This window comes from Kogia breviceps, chromosome 14, assembly GCF_026419965.1.
Source record: "Kogia breviceps isolate mKogBre1 chromosome 14, mKogBre1 haplotype 1, whole genome shotgun sequence".
NCBI classification, from domain to species: Eukaryota; Metazoa; Chordata; class Mammalia; order Artiodactyla; family Physeteridae; genus Kogia; species Kogia breviceps.
This window is the reverse complement of record NC_081323.1, coordinates 69,815,043-69,842,916: the sequence shown is the minus strand read 5'-3', so window position 1 is coordinate 69,842,916 and position 27,874 is coordinate 69,815,043. Positions and strand designations below refer to the sequence as shown.

Sequence of the window (27,874 nt, the reverse complement as noted above, 5' to 3'; positions counted from 1 at the left end):
CTGTTGCTTACAAAGAGCCTGACTGACGGAGCCCCCAAGGGGCCAGGGATGACAGAGATTCCACACATTCGTTTCACAGCACAATAAAAGGGGTCACACAAAACTGGGGCACAACTAGTTAATGGCACGCGACTTATTTCTTCGCTGTACTCTGATGTACTGTTCACTAATTTTTCTCTCGTCTCTATGTGAAGACACTTCCTTCCGCTTCTCCTCCATTTCCAGAAGTTACTGGCCCAGCGCTAAGCACAAATTAGATGCCCCAAGACCAGAGACTGAACTGCTCTAGAAATTTAAAGTACGAATTATCCGTCAAACAATACATCCTGGGAATATGCACCACATGTAAATCAAAATCTCACTCAAAACATCTAACACTTTCGAGGATTTGTAAAATCCAAGAAAAATGTGAACGTGTGAACATTTAGAAATGTACTCTAAGCTAAAATCTCAACTTTAAATGGTGAAACTGGATTACAAACAAGCTTTACACAATTTTTAAAAGTTCCCGATTATGGTTCCTTAATAAGAGTTCCTCTCTTTGGTTCTTCCTTTCTTTAAAAAAAAAAAAAAAAGCCAACTCTCTTCAAATATACAATCCTACCAACCACGTCACACATACACACAGAAATGGAGACTGTGAACAGAGGCAAAATCATTCTCGGTCTGGAACTCAATCTGATTCTATTTCATGTCGGTAAGGTTCTTTTATTTTTCCCTCCATTTTATTTAAATCAATTGCTACTTTTCGCCTAATTCATTTATATTTTAAGCCCCTACAGATTAATTTTTAAATGTATAACATTATGGAAATTGGTGATAAACTTCCTTTTTTTCTCAGAGAAACAGGTAATAAAAGAATAGCTGAGAAAAAATTTCATATTAACACTGAAAATTTCCTTTGCTATTATGCAGCTTTAGAGAAAAGCACCTCACCAAACAAAGGGTTGAAAATATTCATAAAATCACAAGTTAGTAATCAACAATTCAGTTCCCATACAGGCGAACTCACTCTGCACTAAACAATCCTTGAATATTTTTAAAGAACAGTGCTTCAGAAAAGCTCAATTTCTATAAAGTACTTGTCATTTAAAAAAACTGCAATGGCTCCTTCCTTGAAGAATCATCATCTTATAATATATGGATGCCTACACCTGTCTTTTTCTCTATGAAAGAGTTTCCTACATCACAGTTCTAATAATCTCACCATAGTTCTAATAAATCTAATAATCTCAGATTTGCCCACAAAGTTTGGGTCATAGGGCAGGAAAGGGAGCAAAAGCTCTTAAAATTATTTTTTTCTCATCTGTCAAGAAATATATTAAAATGGTAACAGTGATTTTGGTGGGGGTGGTGAAAGGACTATGGGTGATTTTTTTGCTTCTACTTTCAGTAATAGTCTTTTTGTCCCTAATATGTATATATTAGTTTTAATATATTTTAATTAGTATTATTTTAAAGAAGAATGCTTATCTTTTAAAGATATATTTTGAAAGATGTGCAGATAAATATCTGGAATTTGCCTTAAAATAACACAGGGGTGAAGGAGCAAGCAGGCAGAAGAGCTGAAACAACATTGGGTTGAAGTCAGGTGATGGCACAGAAGTTACTGTGCTGGTCGACTACTTCTGCATATGTTCGAAATTTTCCAAAAAGGCTTTTTTAAGAAAGTGTCAAAAAATTAATTTTCTACGTATTTTCTAGAGTGGTCTTCAAAAATAGTAATCTTTTTTTATTCCCTCCACTAAGAAGATAAATTTTCAACCTTTTCAGAGGGTACTGTATTTTTAAAAAAAAAACCCTACAGAATGTGGGAGTGCTTAAAGAGAAGTTTTTCACAGGAGTGGGCTGCAGTGTGACATATCATCCAAACTTCCCTTTTCTCACTACAATTGCTTCGCAGGCGTGGGGGAGGGGGCAGCAGTGTCCTCACAGTCTGCGCCCTCACAGGAAACCACTGCAACTGGTTTTCTCCCTTCTCAGGCAGTAGTCGGAAATGAGCGGAGATACGAAACTCCAGAGTTGAAAATATTTATTTTACCCTGGAGCACTAGCTCTCCAAGAAAAATGTTAAAAGGCAGCTTCCCTGTTAAAAACTCTATGTGACAGAGGACCTGACGCTGGGACACTGCTGGGTAACTTTGTGGCTCTGGTAGGCCCACTTCCATTTCAAGTTTCCATACACAATGATCACTATACCTCGTAAAGCGTTTCTTTATTTCTAAGGTGACTGAGTCTAGGTAGGAGACCTGTGCTTATAGTTATCAGACTTAGGAGTGAAGCTAAGTCCCTCAGCTGAAGAAGTAGGAAGCCTGGTCTTCTCCAAGTGACTTTACCCTCTCATCTGGTTTACGTTTATCAGGTTGCTAAAAAGCTCCCAGCTCATCTTCAATTGTACAAATACTAAAATTAAAACATGGTGAGGGGCTTCCCTGGTGGCGCAGTGGTTGGGAGTCCACCTGCCGATGCAGGGGACACGGGTTCGTGCCCCGGTCCGGGAAGATCCCACATGCCGCGGAGCGGCTGGGCCCGTTAGCCATGGCCGCTGAGCCTGCACGTCCGGAGCCTGTGCTCCGCAACGGGAGAGGCCACGACAGTGAGAGGCCCGCGTACCAACAAAAACAAAAACAAACAAACAAAAAAAACATGGTGAGAACAGATTTGCATCACAGATACCATGATTCTAGTTTTAATTCTTCTGTTATGGGTCAGGACCTATAACAAAAGTGTTAGGTGTCAAAAAGCTCGTCTCAAACTTACATCAGACCACTTGGATTACTTTTCAATTTCGTTTACAGTAGCAAAGGACAAAGTCAGACAAATAAGACCACATGGAAACATATAACCAGGCAAAGTCAGACTAAAAACATGCAAAAATTCCAATTTGTCTCAACCAATACTATTTCACATAGAGCCTCCCCCTTGATCCCAAAAGGGTTGAGGGGAGGTCTTCCCATTTATAAACACCAGACGGCTTTCCAGCTTCACATGCCTGGGATTAGACAGAAGGCTAAAGTAGGGACCCAACCTCTATGACATGAAAGCAGCAGGACGTGGTGGAGAGAGCACTGGACTGGGTATCTAATCCCGGCCCTGCTAACACACTGCTGAGATGTCCACAATTATCTCTAAAATGGGCATATGACACTGCCCATTAATGGAATAATGGTGGCAGCAGAAGTAGCTACCTTTTATTAAATACTTACTAAGACTTAGGTAAGTAAATACTCCTTATGCATCGATGGCCTCACTTAAACTTCCCGCTAAACTCATGAGGTGCACAATACTATCCCCATTTTGCTAATGAGGAAACAGACCAGAGAACTAGGAACTGGCAGAGCTAGGATTTGACCTAAAGTGTGTGCTCCATGAGCTATACTCTCATCAAATAGACGAAAGCTACAAGAGACTACAAAGCAATGTACAAGTGCCAGGAGGAAATCCAATTTGCTGGGCTGTGGCACGGCCCGCTCATTAGGCCTCTCTGCTCAGTAATCAAAGACATTGTAGGCTAAGCCAGGGCTACATTTTCCCAGATGTACATCTTACCTTTTATAATATTTCCCACTGGGACAACTAGACTCATAAAAGAACAATTGTAAATTGTCATGAATTCCTAGCAATCACAACTGCCACAAGGCCCCCCCCAAAATCCCTACTGCCCATGTGCTCAATCAGTGGGCGTGACATTTGCATGAAGAGCTTTGATGCCTATTTACCACATTGAATACAACACTCCTGTGAGGCCAGGGATTACAGATGAGGAAACGGGCCCTGAGAGAGTACGTGATCTGCATAGGGAGGTCAAAGGAAAGCTTGTACACACACCACAAGTGTACATGTGGACCCCGAACTTCTGACTCTGGATCTGCTGTCACCTCCACTCATGATAATGCAGATTCCCGGGACCTCTCTGGGGCTGCCCTCAAGTACCAGACATCACTGCACAACAGCAGGCTGAGGTTAGGAAACTCGGAGAGTTAGGAAAAGTGAGGAATACCAGTGTCTACTTTTTTTTTTTTTTGTCTCAAATTTTTTTTTTAAAGATGTTGGGGGTAGGAGTTTATTAATTTTTTATTTATTTATTTTTGCTGTGTTGGGTCTTTGTTTCTGTGCGAGGGCTTTCTCTAGCTGTGGCAAGCGGGGGGCCACTCTTCATCGCGGTGCGCGGGCCTCTCACTATTGCAGCCTCTCTTGTCGCGGAGCACAGGCTCCAGACGCGCAGGCTCAGTAGTTGTGGCTCACGGGGCTAGTTGCTCCGCGGCATGTGGGATCCTCCCAGACCAGGGCTCGAACCCGTGTCCCCTGCATTGGCAGGCAGATTCTCAACCACTGCACCACCAGGGAAGCCCCGAATTTTTTTAATTGAAGTAAAGTTGATGTACAATGTTATATAAGTTACAGGTGTACAACCTCACAATTTTTAAAGGTTATACCCCATTTATATTTATTATAAAATACTGGCACCAGTGTCTACTTTTACAGTCTTGTCTGTGCTTGGAGTGAGGGAAGAAAAAGAAAGCAATGGCTTTCAATGATTCTTCACCCCAAAATGTCAATAAAACCGAAGCACGAAGGGAGGTGAGAGGCCCACTAAGCAGGCTCACCTGCTTCCTCCTGCAGGTGCTGTGAGCAACTGTACCGTCTCAGTGGTTCAACTACCTTCCCTTGAAGTGGACTACACTCAAAAGGCTGTGACCATGCAGTGCTCCTTCTCCACAGAGGGGTGCCCTGCAGAGCAACCAACAAGCCTGTGGTTTCGCTATGGCGCTCTCCAGCCCGAGAACCTGTGCTTGGATGGATGCAGAAATGAGACAGACAAATTCACACTTGTGAATCTGGCACAAAACCAAGTTTCCCTCACTGTAAACAGGCTGACTTCCAATGACAGTGCAATCTACATCTGTGGAATAGCCTTTCCCAGTTCAAAGGAACCGAAAGCTAAGCGGACGGGAGGAGGGACTGTGCTGGTGGTAAGAGGTTAGTCGAGACTTTATTCCCAAACACTGCATTCTGCTCTACCCCCGAAATGCATCACAACACTTATTTGCAGAGATTATGAGGTAAATTTGATAACTTAGTACCCGAGCCAGTGAAGAGCGTGACATGCACACAAGCTAACGTGAAGTTTGGATTCAAGAACTCCTCCGACACCATCTCCCGGCCTCCGCAGACACAGAGTCAGGGTTATGTGGGCGCTATATTCTCTTTCCATGTCCAGACTTCACTGGCAAAGGCTGACCAACTATGTCCTCCTTTTGTATGTTACGCTGATTGAAATGGGATGATTAACTGACAGCCTTGTCAGTATCTAGTCTGGTATTGCACCATCTAGAACAAAACACTGGAGAAGTGTTAAGCGATCAATAAATTGGACCCAGAAAAAAAAATATGCATTATGGAGAATAAACACATTTTAGGTGAAGCCACTGGGGGATCCCTGACCCTACCCCTTCTGCATAGATAATGAACAGAAAAAAGGTCGGTGTGGCTCTGGCTTCTTGAGATTTACTAAAATCCATGACAACTTCCTCATGCAAGTGAGGACACTGAGCCTAGCTAACTTCTATAAATTAAGAAATTAAGAAATTTCACAGGAAAAGCTTCACATGATTCTGGGGGAAGGAAGAGAAGGGCAGTTAACTCCGTGCTTTTTTTCAGACCTCTCCCCTTTAAAGAAACTCTGGTACGATGAGCACTGAGATCATTAAAACGTAAAGTCAAACTAACCAGCCTTTTGGTTTATAACTGGACTTTGAGAGCCCAGATCGGCCTGTATTTTAATCCCTGCTTTGGTGCTCTAATGGACTGTTGATATTCCACTGTCATTTAACCTTAGTTTATTCTCACCTGTAAGGTAAATTATAAATGCGTTAATGCACATAAAGCACTTTTAATGGTGCCTGGCTCATAGCAAGTGCTCAATAAATATTAGCTATAGATATTAAAACAAACACACAACAGCTCTGGAGATCTGTATATCTCACTGCATGCATTCGTCTTCTATAAACAATATTAGGCAGAAGAAAAATGGTTTGTAAAGACATGAAGGTTTCAAACCTGCAAGCTTATGCGAAGAAACATTCTTCTTGAGGAGCAGGAATCAAAGTACCACTAAGATAGACATGGCAATTTCCTTTTCTACAGAGCTCCTCATTTCACACTTGAAACTTTTTTTTTTTTAAGTTTTACAGATATGGCTGATTTGTTAGTTTCATAAGAAAAATGTATGTTGTATAAACTGAGTTCACAGGATAAGCATCTATGGGATATTTAGTTGAAAAGTACAAGCTATTCAGATAACAATTGTAAATCTAAATGGATTTTGTATTTCAAATACTCAGGTACTTGAAGACATGGTGTGTTACTTCATCACTACCTAGGGCACAGGACACTTCCTGCAAGGAGGGAGAAATTCAGAATGTGCAAACGGATTCAATAATTCCACTTCCAGAACTTTACTAGAAATAAGGGGCACATATAACAATGCCTGTCTTTTAAGCATGCAGTGAGCACTAAAATCTCAATGTACGGCCTTCTCAGGTTCTTAGAGAACTGCACTGTTCAGCTATGAGTACTAAACAGTTCAAGGTTATAAATACACGTGGGAAAGTATCTTAACTCCATAAACAGAGTCTTGGTGACACTTATACATCATATCTACTAAAAGAAACTTTAAACACCCTTGAACAAACCCTTAATGTTTATCTAACTTTAAGCAAAACTTTATATAAAAAGTGATTCTTAGCATTATGACAAGTAATTAATTGAATTTTTAAAAATTTTAAGTTTTAAAAATGAATAACATGTTGGGCATAATACATTTAAATAACTAATGAACTGGCTTTAATATAATATCATATACTTGAGTACTTTCTGAATCAAGAGACCCTGAATAGATTTTTATACGAATAACCAAATAGAATAAGTTCATGTTTCACCTCTAACATGTAGTTTCGATTATACTTTATACATATATTTGCAATAATATGCTCGAATAGTGACTGTGGTTCTTCCGGTATCTGTAATTAACAAAGAGACGAAGGTTCTCAGCAAGGAACTGTGGAGTCTCCTGACGGCCCTCTTATCACTGCTCTCTATCTACTTGACTGGTGTATTCGTGTTCTTCATCGTCCTCACCAAAGTAAGTCAGATTTCTTGCATTAGGTGTCGCTATGGCCTTGAATGTTATCATAAGGAAATAATTTCCATCTCTCCACATGTTGGGAGCCTCAGAAATAGCTCATCTAATTAATATCTTCCTTTGCATTTGCAGGAAATACCACCTGCAGAAGAGGTCTATAGAAGAAAGCAAAAATTTTCATCCCTGAAATTATTAACCAGAGTACACAATTTACAGGGTTTTCTTTTTAAAACCCAGTAATATGGGAATAAGAGACCCTTCTTTATAACCATCATACACATGCTACTTTCTGCTGGTGGGGGAGGTATGAAAGGTCTAAGAACAATCTTTAAGAGCAAAAAAAGGTTAAAAGAGATTAGAAACTGCCTTTAAATATCTTTAAAAGGCCTAAAGATTTTGAGAAAGACTATCTTCTGGTTATTCACATGCTACAAGAGGGGGTACGTATATGTTATATTAGGATTACTATAAATCCTACAATCAATATCATTTTGAGCTATTTTATTAATAAAGCATCTCAGAAATGACATGAAAATTATTAACTCTTACTGCATTACTATTTAAATATTAAGTTAGTTTAACCTTATTATGGTATAAGATGTCTGCCACAACTGTTTTGAGTACATAAAGTGTCTTATAAGATTCTCCTTTTCTTCTTGACAGTCAAAATCTAACACTCTAAGAAAGAAAGAAACAGAAGATTCACAAAAGGTAGACCAATGCTTGTAAAATATCTTTTGAATTGTGGTTGTAACTACTTCAAATCCAAAATAATTTAAGAAACTCAGAACATCATCACAGAACAACTTGCAACCACAGATACTGTTTCCTGTTGTTGAGAAAAATGATAATCTCAAGTTGTAACATATGTGCTAAATTGATAGTTCTCAGTCATAAATTCTACTTACTATACTCAAAATACAAGAGTTAACTGTAGCTATAGATGTGTTGGGTGGGGTAGCTTCTGAGACTGGTGGCAAAAAAGAAAGAAAAGGCTCAGATGACGTGCAATAATCATTGCTTTTAGTCATGAGAGAGATACATTTTTTTCTTATTTGTATTTTTAGAAAAAGAGTGTTCGGCGTATTTTTCAGGAAATTGCTCAAGAACTATATAATAAGAGACACATGGAAACAAGCCAACAACCTGTAAGTGTAAAATATCAAAAAAGATATAAAGCATGTTTAACTAAAAAAAACTAGGCTGCCAACAACCTATCGATAATCAAGTTTTCCTTTACAAACGTCTGAAAGAGGACTTTCACAAAAGGCATTTTTATATAGAACTTGTTTCGATAAATACATAACAAAGGTCATCTGATACAATATTCAATAGACACCAGGCTGGCATCTTAGTGACATGAAATCTTTCAGAAACACATTGGATACAGGCAATGTTTTCAGTACAGGCAAGGATGCTTTTGTGGGTTGAAAGCTACTTTGTACTGTATCTTGCACGCAGTAGTAAGCATTAAGTAGATGCTGCAAACATTTGTGGATCAAATTATACAGAAAACTTACTTGTTCACATTAAAAAAGATACAGCTAATAAAAATAAGAAATGAGGTTTTTTTTCAGTCTTTGGGGCTGTAGTCATAGGAAGAATATATCTATATTGACTACAATACATTCTGATAGTTTCTTTACAGTCCTATATAAACAGGTTTTTCAAACAAGACATTGTTTTAGAGCCAGTAGAGCAGATCGTTTCCATGATGCATGATCAAACTGCTCAGATTTAATGTATACAAAATAATGAACTTATATACTAGTAAAGATATTTTCCTCTTAAACAGCAGCCATGAGGTCAAATGAAACAGAATTTTGATATGAGGTGTGGTGGGGTTTTTTGCTTTGTTTTGCTTTTAATTTATTTATTTTTGGCTGCACGGGGTCTGTTGCTGCGCGGGGTCTTTGTTGCTGCACACGGGCTTTCTCTAGCTGCGGCGAGCGGGGGCTACTCTTCGTGGTGATGCACGGGCTTCTCATTGGGTGGCTTCTCTTGTTGCGGAGCATGGGCTCTAGGCACACAGGCTTCAGTAGTTGCGGCACGCAGGCTCTGTAGTTGTGGTTCGTGGGCTCTAGAGTGCAGGCTCAGTAGTTACGGCGCACGGGCTTAGTTGCTCCGCGACATGTGGGATCTTCCCAGACCAAGGCTCGAACCTGTGTCCCCTGCATTGGCAGGAGGATTCTTGACCACTCCACCACCAGGGAAGCCCCCTGAGGTGCGTTTTTTAAAATCCGATTTCTGAAAAGGATTTTCATCCAGGAAAGAATATCATCTACGTAGTCACTTCATCCTTCAATGTATATACAAATACATAAAGAAGTGGTCTAATTACCTATGATGTCACTCTGAATAATTATAAATGCCTGCTCATACTCTTTTCTTACTGATGCTGGGGCATCTTTTTCAGCAAAGAGACCAAGTTAAATGTCCTGAAGACAGGCCTGGAAGTAGGAATTTTAAAGCTCTAAGCCAGGGCTTTGACAATGGCATCTGAACAAGAAAATTATTCTTCAGTTCCCACATCTTACTCCAAATAAAGGGAAAATGGTAACTGGACCTTTAAGGTTACTGGAAGGGTATTTAGGACCCAGAATGCAAGATGGCACTGTAATTTATATGTTGCTTGTAGTGTGGCGTTATCGGTTACATAACTTAAAATATGGCTTATTATTTACTATTGCAGCAGGAGTAAGACAACACTTATGAAAATAGAAGAGCACTTTCTAACTATGAAAGACCACAGAAATCTTCTGATTTTCAATTAAGTCACTGAAAATCCAACTCCAGAAGTTATGGAAGTGTTAATGGACATACACTGATCAGGGTTTTTTAAAAAAACAATTTATAGTAAACAGAAAAGTCAACTGGCTACAAGAAGGATGCCAGAGTACAAGGAAACTATTACTAAGAGTAATTATCACAATACTAAAACCCAACAAAATGCAACTGAAAAATACTTTCCTAATTTGCTAGGAGAATTCTAAGCAGTCAAACATCTTCAAAAACTCTCAATTATAGCATATATCCTATATTTGTTTCATTCAACATATGAGGTGCACCACATGATGACTGTTACCCTGAAGAAGATTTGAAGTCACACCATGTGCCTCAGTCTTGTGTGGAAGAATTGTCTTTACGGTGTGTAGAAGTGATGGGCCAATTAGACTAAGTTGGCAGGGAAGGAGGATGGAGGGAGGAAGGAGAGTGGCAAAATTTGAGTTAGAAAAAATCATCTTGAAAAGTATTTTGTAGCAAAAAATATTTCCTCTGGTATTGCAATGGGGCAACGGTATAGTGCACATTTTCCTACCAGGGTATGCAAAATAACTTACATCATGCTACCAACAAAAAGTGAGACCAGAACAGAATACAGAGTAAGAATACAATAACTAAAATACAGAAAATCCAGGGCAGAAGGTTCAACCAGAAAAAAACTCAGAACAAATAAGCCACATCGGACTCTAGATGTCAGTCTCGTGCCAAACAACAGCACCAGGGAAGGATTCGGCAATGCACTGTTCCTGACAATGCCCTTGCAATACTGATTTTTTTTCTCTTTTAATAAGTCATTGTATTACACACACAAACACACAAATGTACATATGTGCACACACATACACACCTATACTTTATACATAGCTGGGATCATACTAAGTATATAGTTTTGTATTGTACATTGCATTGTTGATTTTTAACCAACTTAGGAGGGAAATGTTAGGTAAGGGACTGGGTATAGAGCAAGGATGTTTATGGCACTCATTACCATCTCACTAAGAAAACACGTTATGAATTGTTCTCTGAAAGTTACGTCTGTGTAAAAAAAATCTATTTAAAGTACCTACAAGTATATGTTCATTACTAAACATGAATTACAATCTATTATGTTTATTTCATTAAAGTGCTTCTCTTAAGCTGGTATAAAATGAGATGTATTCTTATTTTTAAAACCCAGATCAAATTTTAGAATATTTTAAGATCCCTTGAAAGCGTTTTGTACTAATGGTTTAAATCAGTAATCTCTAACCTTTCTAATCACATGTGCCAGGAAAAATGGAAAGGGGAGAGAGGGGAGCACATAACCTCATTTTATTTGTGTGTAGGATGTATATACAAGTGAGTGCATGTGTGTGATTTATATAGTGTATGCATATACACTTATGTGTGTATATGTGTATACACAAAAATAGAAATTAAACAATGGGCATTAAAAGTAATATAAATAAAAATGTTAATATTTTCTTCCTATATCCCAAAATAAATTGTCTTGTGTACTGCCACCACTTTGAGACCACTGGCCTGGCTGAAATAAAGGAACTTCTAAACCAGATGGCAAAAAAGGCAACCACTAACACCATCTAGGTGAATAGAAGAAGTGTTGGATTCGATCATTTCCTTTTCATTTCTGAGAGTCATTACTTGGTACTTTCAGGGCTGAAAATATGCTGTTCTTTGTGTAACTAACAAGGAAACAAAATCCCTAAGACAAATTCATATCTGATTCAGATTAAATCTTTGTCAATACAAACAAAGACTGTGTTTCAAAGACTGATTTTTAAGCTAAAATTTGGAATACACTTTTCCAAGTAGTTATATTCCCTGAGGTCATATATGAGCACCTGATGTATATATAATATTCATTCTTTTTTCCATCCATGTAGCCAACAATATCTATTGAGTGCTATACTATTATGCAACCAAAGGCCTCTTTTGCATGCTGTCCTTGGGTCTCACTGAACTTGTCCTCACCTGTGAACCCCACCTTGTTCACATCTTCATGCTTCTTTCTGCACATGCCATTCCCTCTGCCTGGTAAAATGCTCCACAGATACAAACAGGTCAAATGTTACCTACACGAAAACTTCCCTAGCAGTTAATGGATCTTTCCTTCTCTAAATCGATAGTACTTTGTCATGTCTCTTAACAGACTATCCTGCCATTGTCTGTTTACATCTTCTGAACTATTCTGTAAGTATTTTAAAACTAGAAGCACATGTCTCATTTCTTTTTATTTCTACTGCCTAGCACTGCCTGGTACATAGTAGGCTCTTAAATGCCTTTATATGAATGCAACTGAATGATGTTTCTATAGAAAAATATTTTTTCAGCATTTCAACTGAGATATGAAGCAGACTTCACTCCCTAGCCACGGATCCTCACCCCTCTTCATAAGGACTGTTCACTGAATCCCTAACATTAATTTTCCTGCTATCTGAGCATCCAGAATTTTCACTGGAAAGGATTAAGCTATAGCTTTGTTTATGTAACATTGTTTTTTGTTTTTGTTTTGGGGTACGCGGGCCTCTCACTGTTGTGGCCTCTCCCGTTGCGGAGCACAGGCTCCGGACTCGCAGGCTCAGCGGCCATGGCTCACGCGCCCAGCCGCTCCGCAGCACGTGGGATCCTTCCGGACCGGGGGGTACGAACCTGCGTTCCCTGCATCGGCAGGCGGACTCTCAACCACTGCGCCACCAGGGGAGCCCTAGCTTTCTGTTTCGATTTATATTTCCCAAGACAATGAAAAGAAAATAATATTAAAACAACTTGAAGATGAAAATGGACAGACATGGTTCTAGTGTCTACACACCCTACCCTCTAGACAAGAGCACTTAAACCCATATACCAAAAGGTGTAAACGAGATTTTCAGAGTAAGTCATTTCTTTCTCTCTACTATATAAGACCTGAGAGAGTTTGAAGCCCTGGGCTAATAGGCATATAGTTAAGTGTCTGTGGAGTCGAGTCACATAAACCAATGTAAAAGGTACGGATTCTGAGACCAAGTTAAAATGCAAAAACATTGACAAATACTTCAAAGTGAAGAACTGTGAACAAATCTGATCAATGAAGCTACAAATAAAAGCAAAGTAACGGAATAGGATGGAATGAAAAAAATCTAACATGTATCAAATACCAACACTGAGATAGACAAGGTCGGGCACTATCCTGTAAATTATGTTATTTAATCTTCACAACAAACCTCAAGGTAGGTATTAGCCCCATTTTTACAGATGAAACACTAAGCTTAATGAGAGGCTCAGGTAATAAGCGCTGACCCCTATTTCAAAACAGGTCGGCCCTCAAAGCCCATGCTCTTTCAACAAAGCAGTCTGGCCAGAGTCTTGCTTATTTCTATTTAGACTGATGGGAACTTTAAGACTTAACATGTCTAATTTAATCTGAACAATATGACCCTGAAAGAAAGTGAGAAAGTTGCCAGTGGCTACCTCTCAAAACCCACAGGCTTAGCTGGTTTCACAGGAGAATTCTACCAAATTTCCAAAAGCGGATAACCAGAACGCTATTTAAACTGTTCCAGAGCATTAGAAAGAACTTAGAAATTATTTTTTACAAAACCAGCAGAACATTGATACCAAAACATGACAAAGATAACATCCTCCAAATAAAAGATCAGATCAGACCATCATTTTTCAATAATATTAATGCTAATATTTTTATTTAGAGTTTTTGTAAATACAATCTAGTGGTGCATACAAGACTATTCTGCCTCAGCCCAGAGATGCAAGAGTGGATATGTATTAGAAAAGTACTATTAATTTAATAAGTCAATGGAGAAAAAACCCTATCTCTATAGATGTTGAAAACACAGGTGGCAAATTCAACATTGATTCCTGATTTTTTTTTAAGCTCTTAATAAAATAGGATTTTTTAAAAAATATGTATCTCAAGCCAAACAGCAATCTCAAGCCAAAAGACAGAATCATATTTAAAGTATTTTTTCATTAAGGTAAAAAACAAAGCAAAAATTTCCACCATTTTTTTCTTTAACATTTTCTGGAAATAACGACAAATTCACTTGCACCAAAAAAAAAAAAGTCTAAAAATGAGAAGGAAGTATTAAAACCAGCTGCAGATGCTATAAATGTATTTTAAAAACCCCAAGAGAATCAATGCTGAAAACTATTGGACACACTAAAATAATCCAATAAGGTAAATGGTTACAAAACTGGTACACACACACACACACACACACACACACAAAACAATTGCTTGTCTGTGTATGCACAATACCCGCTCTAAAATATGATGGGAGAGCCATCTGAGACAACATGGATGCACCTGTAGGACATTATGCCAAGTGAAATAAACTAGACACAGAAGGACAAATACTATATGATCTCACTTATATGTGGAATTGAAACAAGTCAAACTTGCAGAACCAGAGAAGAGAGTGTTGGCTGCCAAGAGCTGGTGGGTGGGGGAAATAAGAAGATGTTGGTCAGAAGATAAAAACTTTCAGTTATAAGATGAGTAAGTTCTGGGGACCTAAGGTACCGCCTGGTGACTACAGTTGATAATACTGAACTGTATACTTTAAATTTGCTAAAAGAATAGATCTTAAGTGTTCTCATCACACACACACACACAATGTAACTATGTGAGGTAATGGATATGCTAATTAACTTGACTGCAGTAATCATTTCACAATGTATACGTATACTAAATCATGTTGAACACCTTAAATACAAAAAATGTTTGTCAATTATATAAAGCTGGAAAAATTTTTTATTTTTTTAACCATGAAGGAAGAAAAATTCCTATTTATAAAATCTCACACACACACCATTAGAATAAATCTAACAAAACTTGTGCAGAACCTTTATGAAGAAAATTTTGTTACTAATGAACATAACTGAATAAATTGAAAGACATCCTATTATTAGCTAAGAAGACTCAATACTCCCTAAATTAACCGATAAATATAATATAGGGGAACTAGGCAAGTTAGTGCTAAAGTTGATCTGTTAAATAAATAGGCCAAGAAAAATCTAAGAGAAACTGATTAAGAAAGACTAGTGCTATGATACTAACAAGTATGGTAAAGCTACAGTAATTAAAGTAGTTTGGTATTGGCACACATATAGAAGGATAAATCTTAAGAGAACAGAACCAAACACATTATAGGACTTTAGTCTATGATTTTAGGTGGCATTTCAAAGCATTGGGGAAAAGATGATTACTCAATAAATGGTGTTAGGATCACAGTGTAGCTATTTGGAAGCACACCCTTTAACAAGCAGTTCCACTCCTAGAAATGTATCATCCAGATAACCATAAACCTTACTTCCTTCAGCCTTTTCCCTACATCACCCTTGAAGAGAGGCCCTTCCCTGAGCACCCTCTTTAAAATTATAGCGCCCAAACCCAACCCCCAATTCCAAGAAGCCCCTGTTTTGCTTCAATGTTTATTTTTCTCCATAACATTTATCACCAACAACATGCCATTTGTTTACGGTCTGTCTTCCTCATTAGAACATAAGCTCCATGAGGACAAGGATATTTCTATGTTTTTCGCTCATTTATCTCCAGCATCACTCAGTAAACACATTTTAAATGATAAAGATATTCTGTGGCATAAGAGTATCCCTCCCACCTTCACTGCAAGCTCAGTCTCACAGTGTAAATGTGCTCAGGGTAGACTCCCTCCCCAGACCTGCATCACAGCTGTCCTAACCTGCCTGCCAGTTGCTGGTTGGGCAGGGCACGTGCCCCCATCCTTGCCGATGGGAAAAAGTGTGATGTGCCAGGGAGATTTCTGGAAAAGGTTTCCATCACTTTAGAAAAAAAAAAAAAGTATGGGAGAAAATGCCTCTTTCTTTCCAAGACTCTGTCATGCCTACACATGATGCTTGGCGCTGCATCAGCCATTTTGTAATTGCAGAGGGAATGTCAACACACCGAAGATGAAGAAATGAAAGCAAGTTCTGAACTTCGGTGGACACTTTGATCACTGAATTAACCAACCTTGGAATCACTTTTCCAAAATAAACTCTTCAGTTTTAAAAGCTACTTTTAGTTGCTCCTTCTGTTTCTTAAAGCAGAAAACATCCTGATACCTACTTACAGGTGTGCGAAAGAATTGCCTAAGAATGTTCATTTCACTTGTAAATATTTATAAAGCAAACTGCTGGTATCTAAAAGTAATAAGTCAACAGAGGCCTCCTCTAGTAAAGTTACCAAATGCCCAGCAGTGTGCTGGTGAAGGTTTACCAATCAGCTAGGAGAAGGGAGAGACTATTTGTAAGAGTTTGCCAATTTCCATGGTGTAAGTACTCCCATTGAGGTAAATTTCAATAATGGCTGAGTTTGACAACCAGTTCACTAAATTCCTTCCAAGATAACAATCAGCTCTCCTGAGCCAGTAAAACCAGCTCCAGCACACCACTGCTTACAGGTAGACAAGGATGTAGATACTTACGTGCTAGTAAGGAATAATTTCCTAGACATACTTAAGTGGAAAAGGGCAATGAGACTATTTATAATGAGCTTTAATTATAGAATCAATTTTTTCGTGTTCACACATATTTGCATAGACTATCTTTAGAAAACTATTCAAGAAACCTGAACAAGATTGTGTAATGAGTGGATAAGAAACCTCATTTTATACTCTCTTGCAAGCTGCTTGAACTTTTTTTTACCATGAATTACCTTTTCATAAAAATTACAATTTTGAAAAGTTAAACATCACTAAATTTTCATTTTTGCAAAATAAGTCTCCTTTTCTTGATTACATACTTTGCCCCTTTTTGATGTTTAAAACAATTCTCACTAGATTTAATAACCCACAACCAGAATTGGGTCAGTAAACCAAACAAACTGAAATTAGAAAGATACATTTTGCCTTTTTTCCCTAAATTAACCTAAGCAACAAAATTGCTGTGGTTCAACTTCAAGACAAATCAAAAAAATTACACAAGTAATCATTTCATCTAAAACTGCTTTTGTTAAAAAATAAGTTGAGCCAAGTGTGAAAAGTACACTCACATATCCTTAAACCAGCCCCATATACATGAACTCACAGCAAGATCACTTTGCACCTCCCGGGTCTTCACACAGTGTCACATGGAAATCATCAGGATCTGATTAGTGACTTAGAGAAAGGAAGCAATAATAGAGTGCCACGAGCAGTCTACAAAACTTATAGGTCACTAAAGGTCACCCACAGCAACAAGGCTCTGCGTCTCAGGTTTGCTATGTGTCACACACCAGACTCCTTGGATTCAACAGGCAACTGTGCAACCACAATCAAGGAGCTTGTTTTCAGGCCTTACTAGAGACTGCTCTCTTGTCCAGTCTAACTTCTTTTCAATTTTTAGTGTCAGAAACACAAGGAAATAAAATTCATGGTTAGATTGATGTTTTTTTCCCTTGCTCTTCCACCTCCTGCTATGCCAGGAAGTAGCACTGAAGTTCCATCGTGTGGTTGCCCAACAGGACACAGGAAGCCTGGACCTTACAACCTGATGACTAGTGACCGCAATGCAGTGAGATGGAGCCGAGGTTTAGTTACACAGGGCACAGCCCTGAAACAAGGTCAGGCTGCTACATTATCAAGGACAACATTTACCAGGTTTTCCCCTATACAACACATATACGCGCTATATGGGCACTCACACATTAAAGCAGTTTTTTTTCTTTACCATGACAAAAGGATTCAACACAGGAATGTGAAAATGGAGAAGTTAGATGGGGGAGGGGACATCTATTCTATCTATTCTCCTTCCCACCCTCCTATGTCTAATGAATTCTCCATTTTCCCCACCATCAACACAAACCTAAAACCATTTGGCAAACGTTAAGACAAGCATTAAATCAGAAGGGACTAAGACCTGAGGGAGAAAAAATAAGAACAAGAAGAAAAGAAGGAGCAAGTGAATGGAAACACAAATCCAGTTATAAGCAAACTTCAGTGTTATTCCTTAAGACACAGATTTTCACAGGTATTTGATAACTATGATGCTTACAAAACACTAATGGATTTCTTAAAAATGTCTACAAGCTCTTAGAGTTTTTGAACCCAAAGCCGAACAAGGCAGTAAAAGAGAAAAAGTAAAGATTTAAAAATATTAACATGTATTACTTATATAATAAATAATTTTTACATTACTGTAAAATAACTTATGAAAAGTTCAAAAGAGGTTTAAAGTCATAACTTTCAACATGATCTAAAATGCAAACCACATAAGCTAAAACCAAGTATGAATGAATGTCTCTGGCCAAAAGTAAATATGAAGCAATATGAAATCAAACCATTTCTTCTGAGATATTCTTCATTCAGTATGGCTGAAGAGGAAGACCATGCAATCAAAAAACCAAAGGTCAAAGAAATGATACATGCCGGGACACAAATGGTCTTCAAAAGGAAAAAATGGATAACAACAGCATTTATCATTATTAGAGTCTGGGACAAGAGATGTAAAAGACGAAACAGCTGTAACATTTGGCAGGTATATTCAGGTAGATTAAAAGGCATCATTTATTGCTTGACTCAGCTCACAAGCTAATAAATTAGTCGTTAAGGCTCCATTTAAAAGCATTTTAGGCTTTCAATCTTGAGCAGGCAGATCCATCTGAGTATTAATTCTTACCACTGCAAAGGGAGTACTAGGGTTCTATAAAATCCACATTACGACGAACATTAACCAAGGTGGTATTTTACATGCGTTAACTGTACTCTGTTAAATTCCAGGCTATTCTGAGAAATACCAGTCCATGTCTAATTGTGCACAGCACAGAATCACAAATACCAATAAACACCAATTCTGGATAACAGGCTGGTAAGTGGGTGACCACACTTACCGTTTTCCACATAGGGATGAAAAGGTAAGACCAGAGCAAGGATGACCCTGCCTCTAGTTGGCTCCAAGACACTTCTGATATCTTTTAACAAAGTCAGGGGCTGATCACAGCGGTCCAGCAAATTCAAGCAGCTGATGACATCATACTGGAACCCTGTATTCTGCCATTCATTTATACCCAGCACTCTGGAAAAATCAGAAAGATACAAACCCTCTTAAAGACATCTTTAAAAATACTTAGATGCCAGTAAAGACTTTAATTTTGTCTTCTAAATCAAAGTATATTTGCAATAATAAAATGGCCATACAAAAGTAAACAACCATATTTCTTTAAATTGAGCAATTCTCCTATTTCCAAATCTCAAAACATGCAAAATTTCCTTTATAAGAACTAGTATGTTTAATAAGTATGAAGATATAAGATGATAAAAATGGTTATGAAACTGGGGCATCCAATTCTTGAACACCAGTTAATGAACAAAGAATCCTACTTTTACATTCACTGGAATGTAATTGTAGAATACATCATATATTCATGTTTTCTATTCCTAGGGTCCCTCCTATTTTTAAGAATGGCTAGGAGTGGTATAAGATAATTTCCATTTACATCTTTTGAGCACATCTCCATTCCCAGGAGAGAGATACTATTTCATACTCTAGAATCTTCATATCTAAATAACTATATAGAAAAAGATAAAGCACAGGACATCCTATTAAAACAGCAAGTGAAGAACACAGTTAACACACCACTCTCAGCCCTCACTATCTCATGAACACACAGTCAGTCTCTCCCTCCCTCTCTCTCCTCCCTGTCTTCTCTCCCCCTGAGAACATTTCTAGTCCTTTACAATGTTTTACTCACAGAGAGGAGGAGTCCTTATATCAAGAGGCTTTGTTAGCCACACCATTAAGGCAATTCTATAAATTACTCACTCCTGCTTGGTTATACCAATCAGAATGTGGTAGGTGAGGCATGTTATGATAGAGACAAGAGGAAAAGGAAACAGGAAAAAGGACCTTTGGTAAACAAGTCTTTGATCACGCTCAGCAGATAGATCTTAGAAAATTCTAGAAGCATAATGAGGACTGTTTAGGAAAACTCATAGTATAATGACATTTTAGAGCATTTTTGTATAGCAGAATAAAGAGAAACACTAACTACTCAGGTGCATCTTCTTTTCAATCTAGATTTTTTTAAAAAAAAAAACTAAAGCCTCCTCCAAAACAAGATTGACAAACTTCAAGGAGCTAGGCAGATTTCTTTGTTGCTTGAAATTAGGGCATTAGAGCTCCAAAATCACTTTGTTGTACTGAAACTGTGACCACAATGATGATTTTAGGGGCTGTATTTAGCTCATTTAAACTAGAGAGAAGACTACTTTCAGGGTAAAAATGTCATCAATTCCCATTTTAAAAGCGGAAATGAACAATTAAAAAGAAAGACTATTTATATATTAATACCTTAGCCAAACAGCCAATTTAAATTCATAAACTTGCAAAAGACAAATTATATATTTGATTTAAAAAACCAAAAAAAAAAAAAAAATTTAGGCCTGATCTAAAACGAAGCAGAACCCAACATCATCAGCATGTTTTAATCTAGAATAATCTGGGCTTCCCTTGTGGTGCAGTGGTTAAGAATCCACCTGCCAATGCAGCGGACGTGGGTTTGAGCCCTGGTCTGGGAAGATCCCACGTGCCACAGACAAACTGGGCCCCGTGCGTCACGGCTGCTGGGCCTGCGCTCTGGAGCCGGCGAGGCACAACTACTGAAGCCCGAGCACCTAGAGCTCATGCTCCGCAATGGGAGAAACCACTGCAATGAGAGGCCAGCGCACCACAACGAGGAGGGGCCTCTGCTCGCCACAACTGGAGAGGGCAGCGCGCATCAGCGAAGACCCAATGCAGCCAAAAATAAATAATAAATAAATTTATTTTTTTTTAAATCTAGAATAATCTCACTAATTCCATCTCAGAATTATTTGAGGACAGGTAGTTTCCATGTTGGTAATTTTGAAAGACAGAAGCACATGCTCATAACAGAAAATTATAGCCTTAATACCGGGACAGTTAAAACTATACCTATAGAGGTCCAACTTCATCTTTACTTCTGTTTTGTGATTTCTTCTTGTAAACTCAGTTCCACTGATGAAGACAAATTTATCAGCCCCACTCAAACTGCATATTAGCCCAGGAATCCTAACAAGTTGTTAGAATTTTCCTCTTCTTATGAGAAAAATGAAAGAAGTGACTTGTCCAAAGTCACACTGTAAATCTCTAGCAGAGTAGAAATTACAGCTTGGAAATTCTCCTAGTATGTTATTCAGGTCAATGAACCTGCTCTTTCCATATAAGGTGAGAAAGAACCTAACAATCAGTCCTTGAATAAATGCTTCCAGGGTGGTGGGTTGAGAGTGAATGGCCATCCCTTCAGTCTCCAGTATCTTTTTGTTAAAAAAAGAAAATAAAGAGGATATGAACACGAGAAACAGAATTAACCACAATATTTTCTTTTCCTTTCAAGAAAGATCCCTATCCTATAGATAATGGATTAAAGTCAAGCATCTTTCAAATTTACATTAAAGATCTTTGTTCTTTGGTGTCAAAAATGTATACACAACTCCTTCTGAACTACCCACACGTGAACTGCGGACTTAATTCCAAACCCGTCCACATTACCAGTCCACATCTTGCCACACACTTGTTTCCTCCACCATCTACAAACCACCGTTCAGATCATGTCAACCAATTTTCACGTTAACTTTTGGTAAAGCGGACTGAGGAAGGTAACCATGCTGCCAAAATTTTCTTCCTGCCAAACAAGTTTTTATTTATTGTCATTTGAATTGTGGAATTGTTCATTAGTACACACAATCAAAAAGTAATTGTGTAATCCCTTCCTAAATGTCTATGGCTCTTCCAAAACAGCATTTCTAATCCTAGAAGAAAGGCGTCCGTTCAGGGGGTTATTATTTTCAAGGAAGTGAGTTACGTAATAGTTTACCTTCTGGAGGATTTAAAATACATTTTCCTTAGAGAAGTAACAAAGCAATCAGTATTTTGATAAATCCTAAATAAAAAACAAAATACCAGCAATGTAGAGAAAATTTATTGTTTTGTTTTAAAAATCAAAGCCACATCCTTAAATTTTACAATCAGGTTTTCTGGCATAAACAATAATATCTTGGCAAAACAGAGGGAAAACCTGGCCATTTTCTGTTTTATGGGTTTATTTCAAAAATGACATCCAGAACCTTTATTAAAAAGCCAGTTTTTCATGAACCCAGATATTAAAGAGAAACAAAAAACAGCTACCTCCCAAAAAGAAGCAAAAAATAACCATGGAAGCTAAAAGTCTGCCCTGCCATCATGGATTAGGCGAACCCTAAACTTAGTAAGATATCACTTGCCCGTTAAAATGTCAAACTGTACCAAAAGTTGCCACTTTTGTGAATATGTTTCTATTTCATACTAATAATATTATGAAGGGAGTGTCAACCAGTATAAATTCTCTATCTAGGTCAAACTGCAAACAGATTTTGGCGTATGAAATATTTATTAGGGAAAAAGAAATAAGTTGTTTTGTTTTGTTTTGGCCGCTCCACACAGCTTCCAGAATCTTAGTTCCCCGACCAGGGACTGAACCTGGGCCACAGCAGTGAAAGTGTCAATTCCTAAGCACTGGACTGCCAGGGAATTCCCAATAACTAAGTGTTTTTTATATGGTGTACAAGTTTATCAGGTAACATAACATGTAAACTCTACATATATTGAATCACTAATTCAAACATCTGAAGTCTCACTGAAAATTCCTTTTGGGCACTTAGTCTTAGAAGGGTTTGAATGTCAGGCAAACAAGCAAGGCCATGGCCCAGGGTAGGTGGGCCTCCTTCCACATAAATCCCTTTAAATACCCATTTACAGTAATCTTTCCTTCCCCTCCTTCCTATTTGGTCTTCTCTTCCCCAGACTAAAAATGTCCATGTTTTGCCAAAGTTTAAATCTAATCCTGCTCCAAGAGCTATGCTAATGCTCTGTCTCTAGGGTTAGTCTGTTCCTAAGATAGTCTCCTACTTAGGAACTTAGGTGGGTAGGAAAGTGAGGGAGTACATAATTCTCTCCTTTCTTTCCAAGCCTAAGCCCAGCTTCAAAAATATCAGAGAAGGAAGCAGGTTCTACCTCCACCTCCCCCATTCTATACTCAGCACCATCTTCTCCCATTCAATAGAATCCATACTGAATAAAGAATAACCTTCTTCATAAGTCTCTCAAGCAGCAGATGGTCTAAAAACCAAGATTTGACACTTCACATCCATTTGGATGGATATTATCAAAAAAACAGAAAACAACAGTATTGGCGAAGATGTAGAGAAACTGGAACACTTGTGCATTGCAAATGGGATGTAAAATGGTGCAGCTGCTGTGGAAAAGGTATGGTAATGCATCAAAAAATTAAACACAGACTTACCATTTGATCCAGCAATTCCACTTCCGGGTATATACCCCAAAGAAGGGAAAGCAGTGACTCAAACAGATATCTGTACACCCATGTTCATAGCAGCATTATTCACAATAGCTAAAAGGTAGAAGCAACCCAAGTGTCCATCGACAAATGAATGGATAAACAAAATGTGGCATATACATACAATGGAACATTACTCAGCCTTAAAAAGAAAGGAGATTTTGACACATGCTACCACGTGGATGAACCTTAAAGACATTATGCTAAATGAAATAAGTCCATCACAAAAGGACAAATATTGTACAATTCCTCTTATTCGAGGTTCCTAGAATAGTCAAATTCACAAAGACAGCAAGTGGAATGGCGGCTGCCAGGGGGACAGAGGACTGGGGAATCAGTGTTTAATGGGTACAAAGTTTTAGTTGGGAAAGATAAAAAGGTTCCGGAGATGAACGGTGATGATGGTTACACCACAATGCAAATATACTTAATACTACTGAACTGTACACCTAAGAACGGTTACAGTGGTAAATTTTATGTTACATATTTTTACCACAATTTTTTTAAAGTTTTTTTTAATTAAAACAAACAAACAAACAAAAAACAAGATTTAAGAATGCCAGATTCAAATTAGGGAACAAGTCCCTACATCTGATCTCTGTTCTCCAAGCTGTCTCTCACCCACCCTTTTCCTTCTTACAGTGCCAAAGCCTCTAGTTCAGAATAATACTGCCAAGGAAAGATTATTTCTCTCTCAGTTTCCACTTACTTGTACAGTTGACCCTTGAACAATGCAGGTCTGAACTGCCTGGGTCCACTTATACACTGCCCATATTTTTCAAAGGTAAATACTACAATACTACACAGTCCATGGTTGGTTAAATCCACAGATGTGCAGGAACTGCAGACACAGAGGGCTGACTATACTTATACGTGAATTAACCCCTGCATTGTTCAAGGGTTGACTATAATATGGAAAGGTTTTTTTTTTAATTCCTCATTATGGAAATTGTTTCTGATTTATATTCTTTAAATAATATAATCTCAAGAAGAAATACATCTAAAACCAAGAAATATACTCTAAACCATGTCTAAAAATTATACCTGTATTTCTTCTTCTGAAGCTGCCATATCATAGTTTCAGACAGCTCCGTGGCATAAATTTCTTCAAAATGAGGGCTCATTATTTTTGTGACTTCTCCATCTCCAGCACCTAAATCAAGAAGTCTATGCGTTTTCCAGTCTGGATTAATTTTAAGCAATCTCTGAAATTGATCTGGTGAAAAGACAAACATTGAGCCTCTTCCTAGCAACCTGGAAAAGAAAAAAGGACAAAAATGGATGACTCTATACAAAGTAAGCACCTCCACCCAACATCCACACAAAGTAGTGACTCAACACCAACAGCCTTCTGAACTTACAAAATGTTTATTTTATAAAATTATACGATTAAAATACATATATTTTATATGATTTATGATTAAAAAGCAAAGTTAATAAAATAAGAAAACACCTCTAGATATCATTGTCTGCCTTTGAGGCTGCAAACAATACACCAAAAAGAGTGGGGAAAGGAGAGGAATAAAAGGTGGGAAGGAAAGAAGAAATATATAAGAAATTAAAAGATGAATGTGAAGAATTTAAGTCAAAATAGGAAGGAAAGATGGAAGCAGTAATAGAAAACATGTATATCGGTTTAAAAAATTGACAGGGCAAAAGGATCAGACCACAATACTAGCCAATGACACTAAGCAGAAAAAGCAAATACGGGAAAAAAGCCATTTAGAATATGAAACTGAACAATGAGTATAAAAAATAGCTCTAGATATTAGATTTTTAAGAGACACTAGAGAAAAGAGGAAGAGTGGTCCTTGTGATATCAGTTAATTTGCATTTTAAAAGTAGATTCATACTGTGTCAGTTTGTATGTTATACAATTGGCTGGGTCCTATTATTTCTAAAAATCCTAAAAAACATCTAAAACATAGTAATGCCTTTGAAAAAAGAGGAGTTAAAATGGAGATCAAAGAGAGCTCTCATAAAAGCAGCTACAGATCAAACCAAGTCTTGAGCAAGCATCATCTTGGGAAATAAAATGCACTCCCTATTTAGAACTTGCTTTCTAGCTCTCAAATCCCAGTCTGTCTAGGGCAGGGATTCTCAAACTTCCTTTAAGCAGCAGAACCCTTTCTTTAAATGAAGCAGACATTACTCATGGACAGTGTAAAATGTAACAGGAGAACTGCTGCTGAAATGAGGTTGAGAGCCTCAGCGCTGCTGCCAGCCCACTTCTAGGCCTTTCTCTGCAGCCTGAAGCAGCTCCTGAGGCGCTTCCTCTTCAGACCCTGGAAAAGTCTGAAAACCACTGGTCTAGGAAATGGCAGGGAAATCTGTACCATACTGCTGCTTTCTGGAAATAATCCTAAAGTGCAATATGTTTGTTACACAGTGACTGGAAGGACGTGTGCAACTGGGTGTTCCTGGTAAGACCAGTTTCAGGAAAAAATTAAAATTATGGAGCTCATATAACAAACTCCTCCTCCCCTTTCTCTTAGAAGAGGTCAACCAAATCTAACAATATATTTGCAGTAAATCTCTGCCCTACAGAAATGCTAAAAAATGGGGGGGGGGGTACCCTCAGAGACTTTCACCCAATACAACTAGCTCCCAGAGAAAACATGTCCTAAAGGACAAGTTGTTTTTAATCCTCAATTGTTCCTATCTTCTAGTGGGAAAACAGGCTGAAAAAGAAATCTGAGAAAAGGAGCTGAACTTACTGAAACAGTTATACAAAATTTTACACGGGAGCCAGAGTCAGAACAACAAGAGCTAAGAGAGGTCACAGGCTTGGGGGCACATGTTTCAAATGCTGGTGCTAACTTGCCATAGGACCAAAAGTAAGTTGCAAAATAGTTACATGGCTTAAACTTTCCCAATTTTAAAATAACATGCTTCCCTAGTCATCACTTTGGAATCTAAGGACCCTTGACATGATAATCATAAAATTCTAGAGCTAGAGGTCATCTGAGGTTAGAGCTCAGGTTGAAAGGCAGCAGAGAGAGAAGCATTGTCCTATTTCCAAAGATCATGAGCAACAGAGGCTACACAAAAAGATTTAAACTGCCAAAAGAAAAAAGAAAATCTAAACTCATCGAGCCCAGATGAATTTTGGCCTCTAGGGAGCCCTGGGAGTAGGTGGGAAGAGTTTTGGGTGGTCACAATTACTTGAGGGTGCTACTGTCACTTAGAGGGCAAGGTCAGAGAAGTCAGACTTCCTGCAATGTGTGGGACAGTCCCACACAATGAAGAATTATCCCACTTAAAATACCAAGACACTGACTTTGCTCAATACAAGGTTTCCAGCAAACACATACCACGGAGAGGTATGGCTCTCTAATTTGTCTTTAACTCCCAAAGTTAGTGATGTCGATGTGTTTTTTTGGTGTGTGTGCGTGTGTGTGTGTGTGTGTGTAAACCATCCTACGTTCTCTGGCCTAAGTTCTCTCTAGATTTAGAGTCTACAGAGGAGATTTACCTCCTTACAAATATCTTCCTTATAAAATAAACTCTGAAAACAGCTATCAAGTCTCTCCTTACTTGGTCTTTCCCTTCCCAATAAAGGACGTCCGATAAGTACCTTATCTTTTTAATTCAAGAAGGTTACCATAGGGACTTCCCCGGTGGTCCAGTGGTAAAGAATCTGCCTTCCAATGCAGGGGACACGGCTTGATCCTTGGTCGGGGAACTAAGATCCCGCATGCCGCAGGGCAACAAAGCCCACAAGCCACAACTACTGGACTCGCACACCTTAACGAGAGAGCCTGGGTGCCACAAACTACAGTGCCCACGGCCTCTGGAGCCTACGTGCCACGACCAGAGAAAGAAAACTCGCATGCCATAACTAGAGAAGCCCACAAGCCTCAACAAAGAGCCCACGCGCCGCATGGAAAAGATCTCGCATTCCGCAACAAAGATCCCACATGCCGCAACTAAGACCCAACGCAGCCAAAAAAAAACCACAAAATAAATGAAATAAATAAATTAAATAAATAAATATTTTTTTAAAAGAAAGGTTACCATAGTAATTATTTCTATAAGAGACAGCCACTGGTGGTAATAAGCTTCCATTGCCATAGATGGAAATTCCCAATGGGCTCAAAGTTAAGCTTCCAGCTGAGAATAGGACACAGGGCAAGAGATGTTTTTGCTTTGTTGGGGGAGAGGGGTGCCAAGGGGGGATGGAGGGGTGGGTATGAGGGTTACTTAAAAAAGAAAAGCAGAAGAGCTGTGGATAAGATAAGCCAAAACTGATTTATTAATCTTATTGCCCCTTTGACCAAATTGTGACATCCCAGAGCAGAGAATTTTAGCCAGGGGCAAACAGTGTAAAGGTAGGGGGAAGTGGTTTAGAGTTTGAAATCTCCCTAAATTATATGCAAAATGCTGAATATAAGGACTATCTGAAGAGAGAATTTCTGCTTTGTATCACTTTCAAAGAGGTACAGGGCCCCCAAAAGGTTAAAAATCACTGCTGCGGTGACTTGCCTGCTTTCCCAACGAAAAAATAAATGGTACAGAACAGAAATTCAATGCCCTGAATTTTAAAAACAAAATGTCAGACCAAGTTGTTTAAACTCAACTACCAATACAAAAATAACAACTGT

General features: G+C 38.3%; 2 protein-coding genes across 5 annotated transcripts in view; one reads left to right on the top strand and one right to left on the bottom strand.

Moving 5' to 3' along the window:
• METTL9 (methyltransferase 9, His-X-His N1(pi)-histidine) overlaps window positions 1-27,874 on the bottom strand; it is a 46,781-nt gene that overhangs the window by 3,915 nt on the left and 14,992 nt on the right. For all 4 annotated transcript variants that reach the window (XM_067014074.1, XM_067014075.1, XM_059037022.2 and 1 more), the window contains exons 3-4: window positions 24,315-24,524; window positions 18,750-18,934 (exon numbers count right to left, since the gene is read on the bottom strand). In XM_067014074.1, the coding sequence (XP_066870175.1) occupies window positions 18,750-18,934; window positions 24,315-24,524 (395 nt within the window). The remainder of the gene's footprint in view (window positions 1-18,749; window positions 18,935-24,314; window positions 24,525-27,874) is intronic.
• On the top strand, window positions 620-11,679 carry IGSF6 (immunoglobulin superfamily member 6). The gene is made up of 6 exons (XM_067014076.1): window positions 620-697; window positions 4,624-4,980; window positions 7,038-7,144; window positions 7,808-7,855; window positions 8,212-8,292; window positions 9,837-11,679. The coding sequence occupies exons 1-6, from the start codon at window positions 631-633 to the stop codon at window positions 9,843-9,845; spliced, it is 669 nt and encodes a 222-aa protein (XP_066870177.1). The 5' UTR covers window positions 620-630; the 3' UTR covers window positions 9,846-11,679.

Bases quoted from the DNA above. Each gene is read 5' to 3' on its own strand.
- IGSF6 (XM_067014076.1), top strand. From the start codon at position 631: ATGGAGACTGTGAACAGAGGCAAAATCATTCTCGGTCTGGAACTCAAT. The intron at 4,981-7,037 runs GTTAGTCGAGAC...TAATTAACAAAG, and splicing joins GACTGTGCTGGTGGTAAGAG to AGACGAAGGTTCTCAGCAAG. The intron at 7,856-8,211 runs GTAGACCAATGC...TTGTATTTTTAG, and splicing joins AAACAGAAGATTCACAAAAG to AAAAAGAGTGTTCGGCGTAT.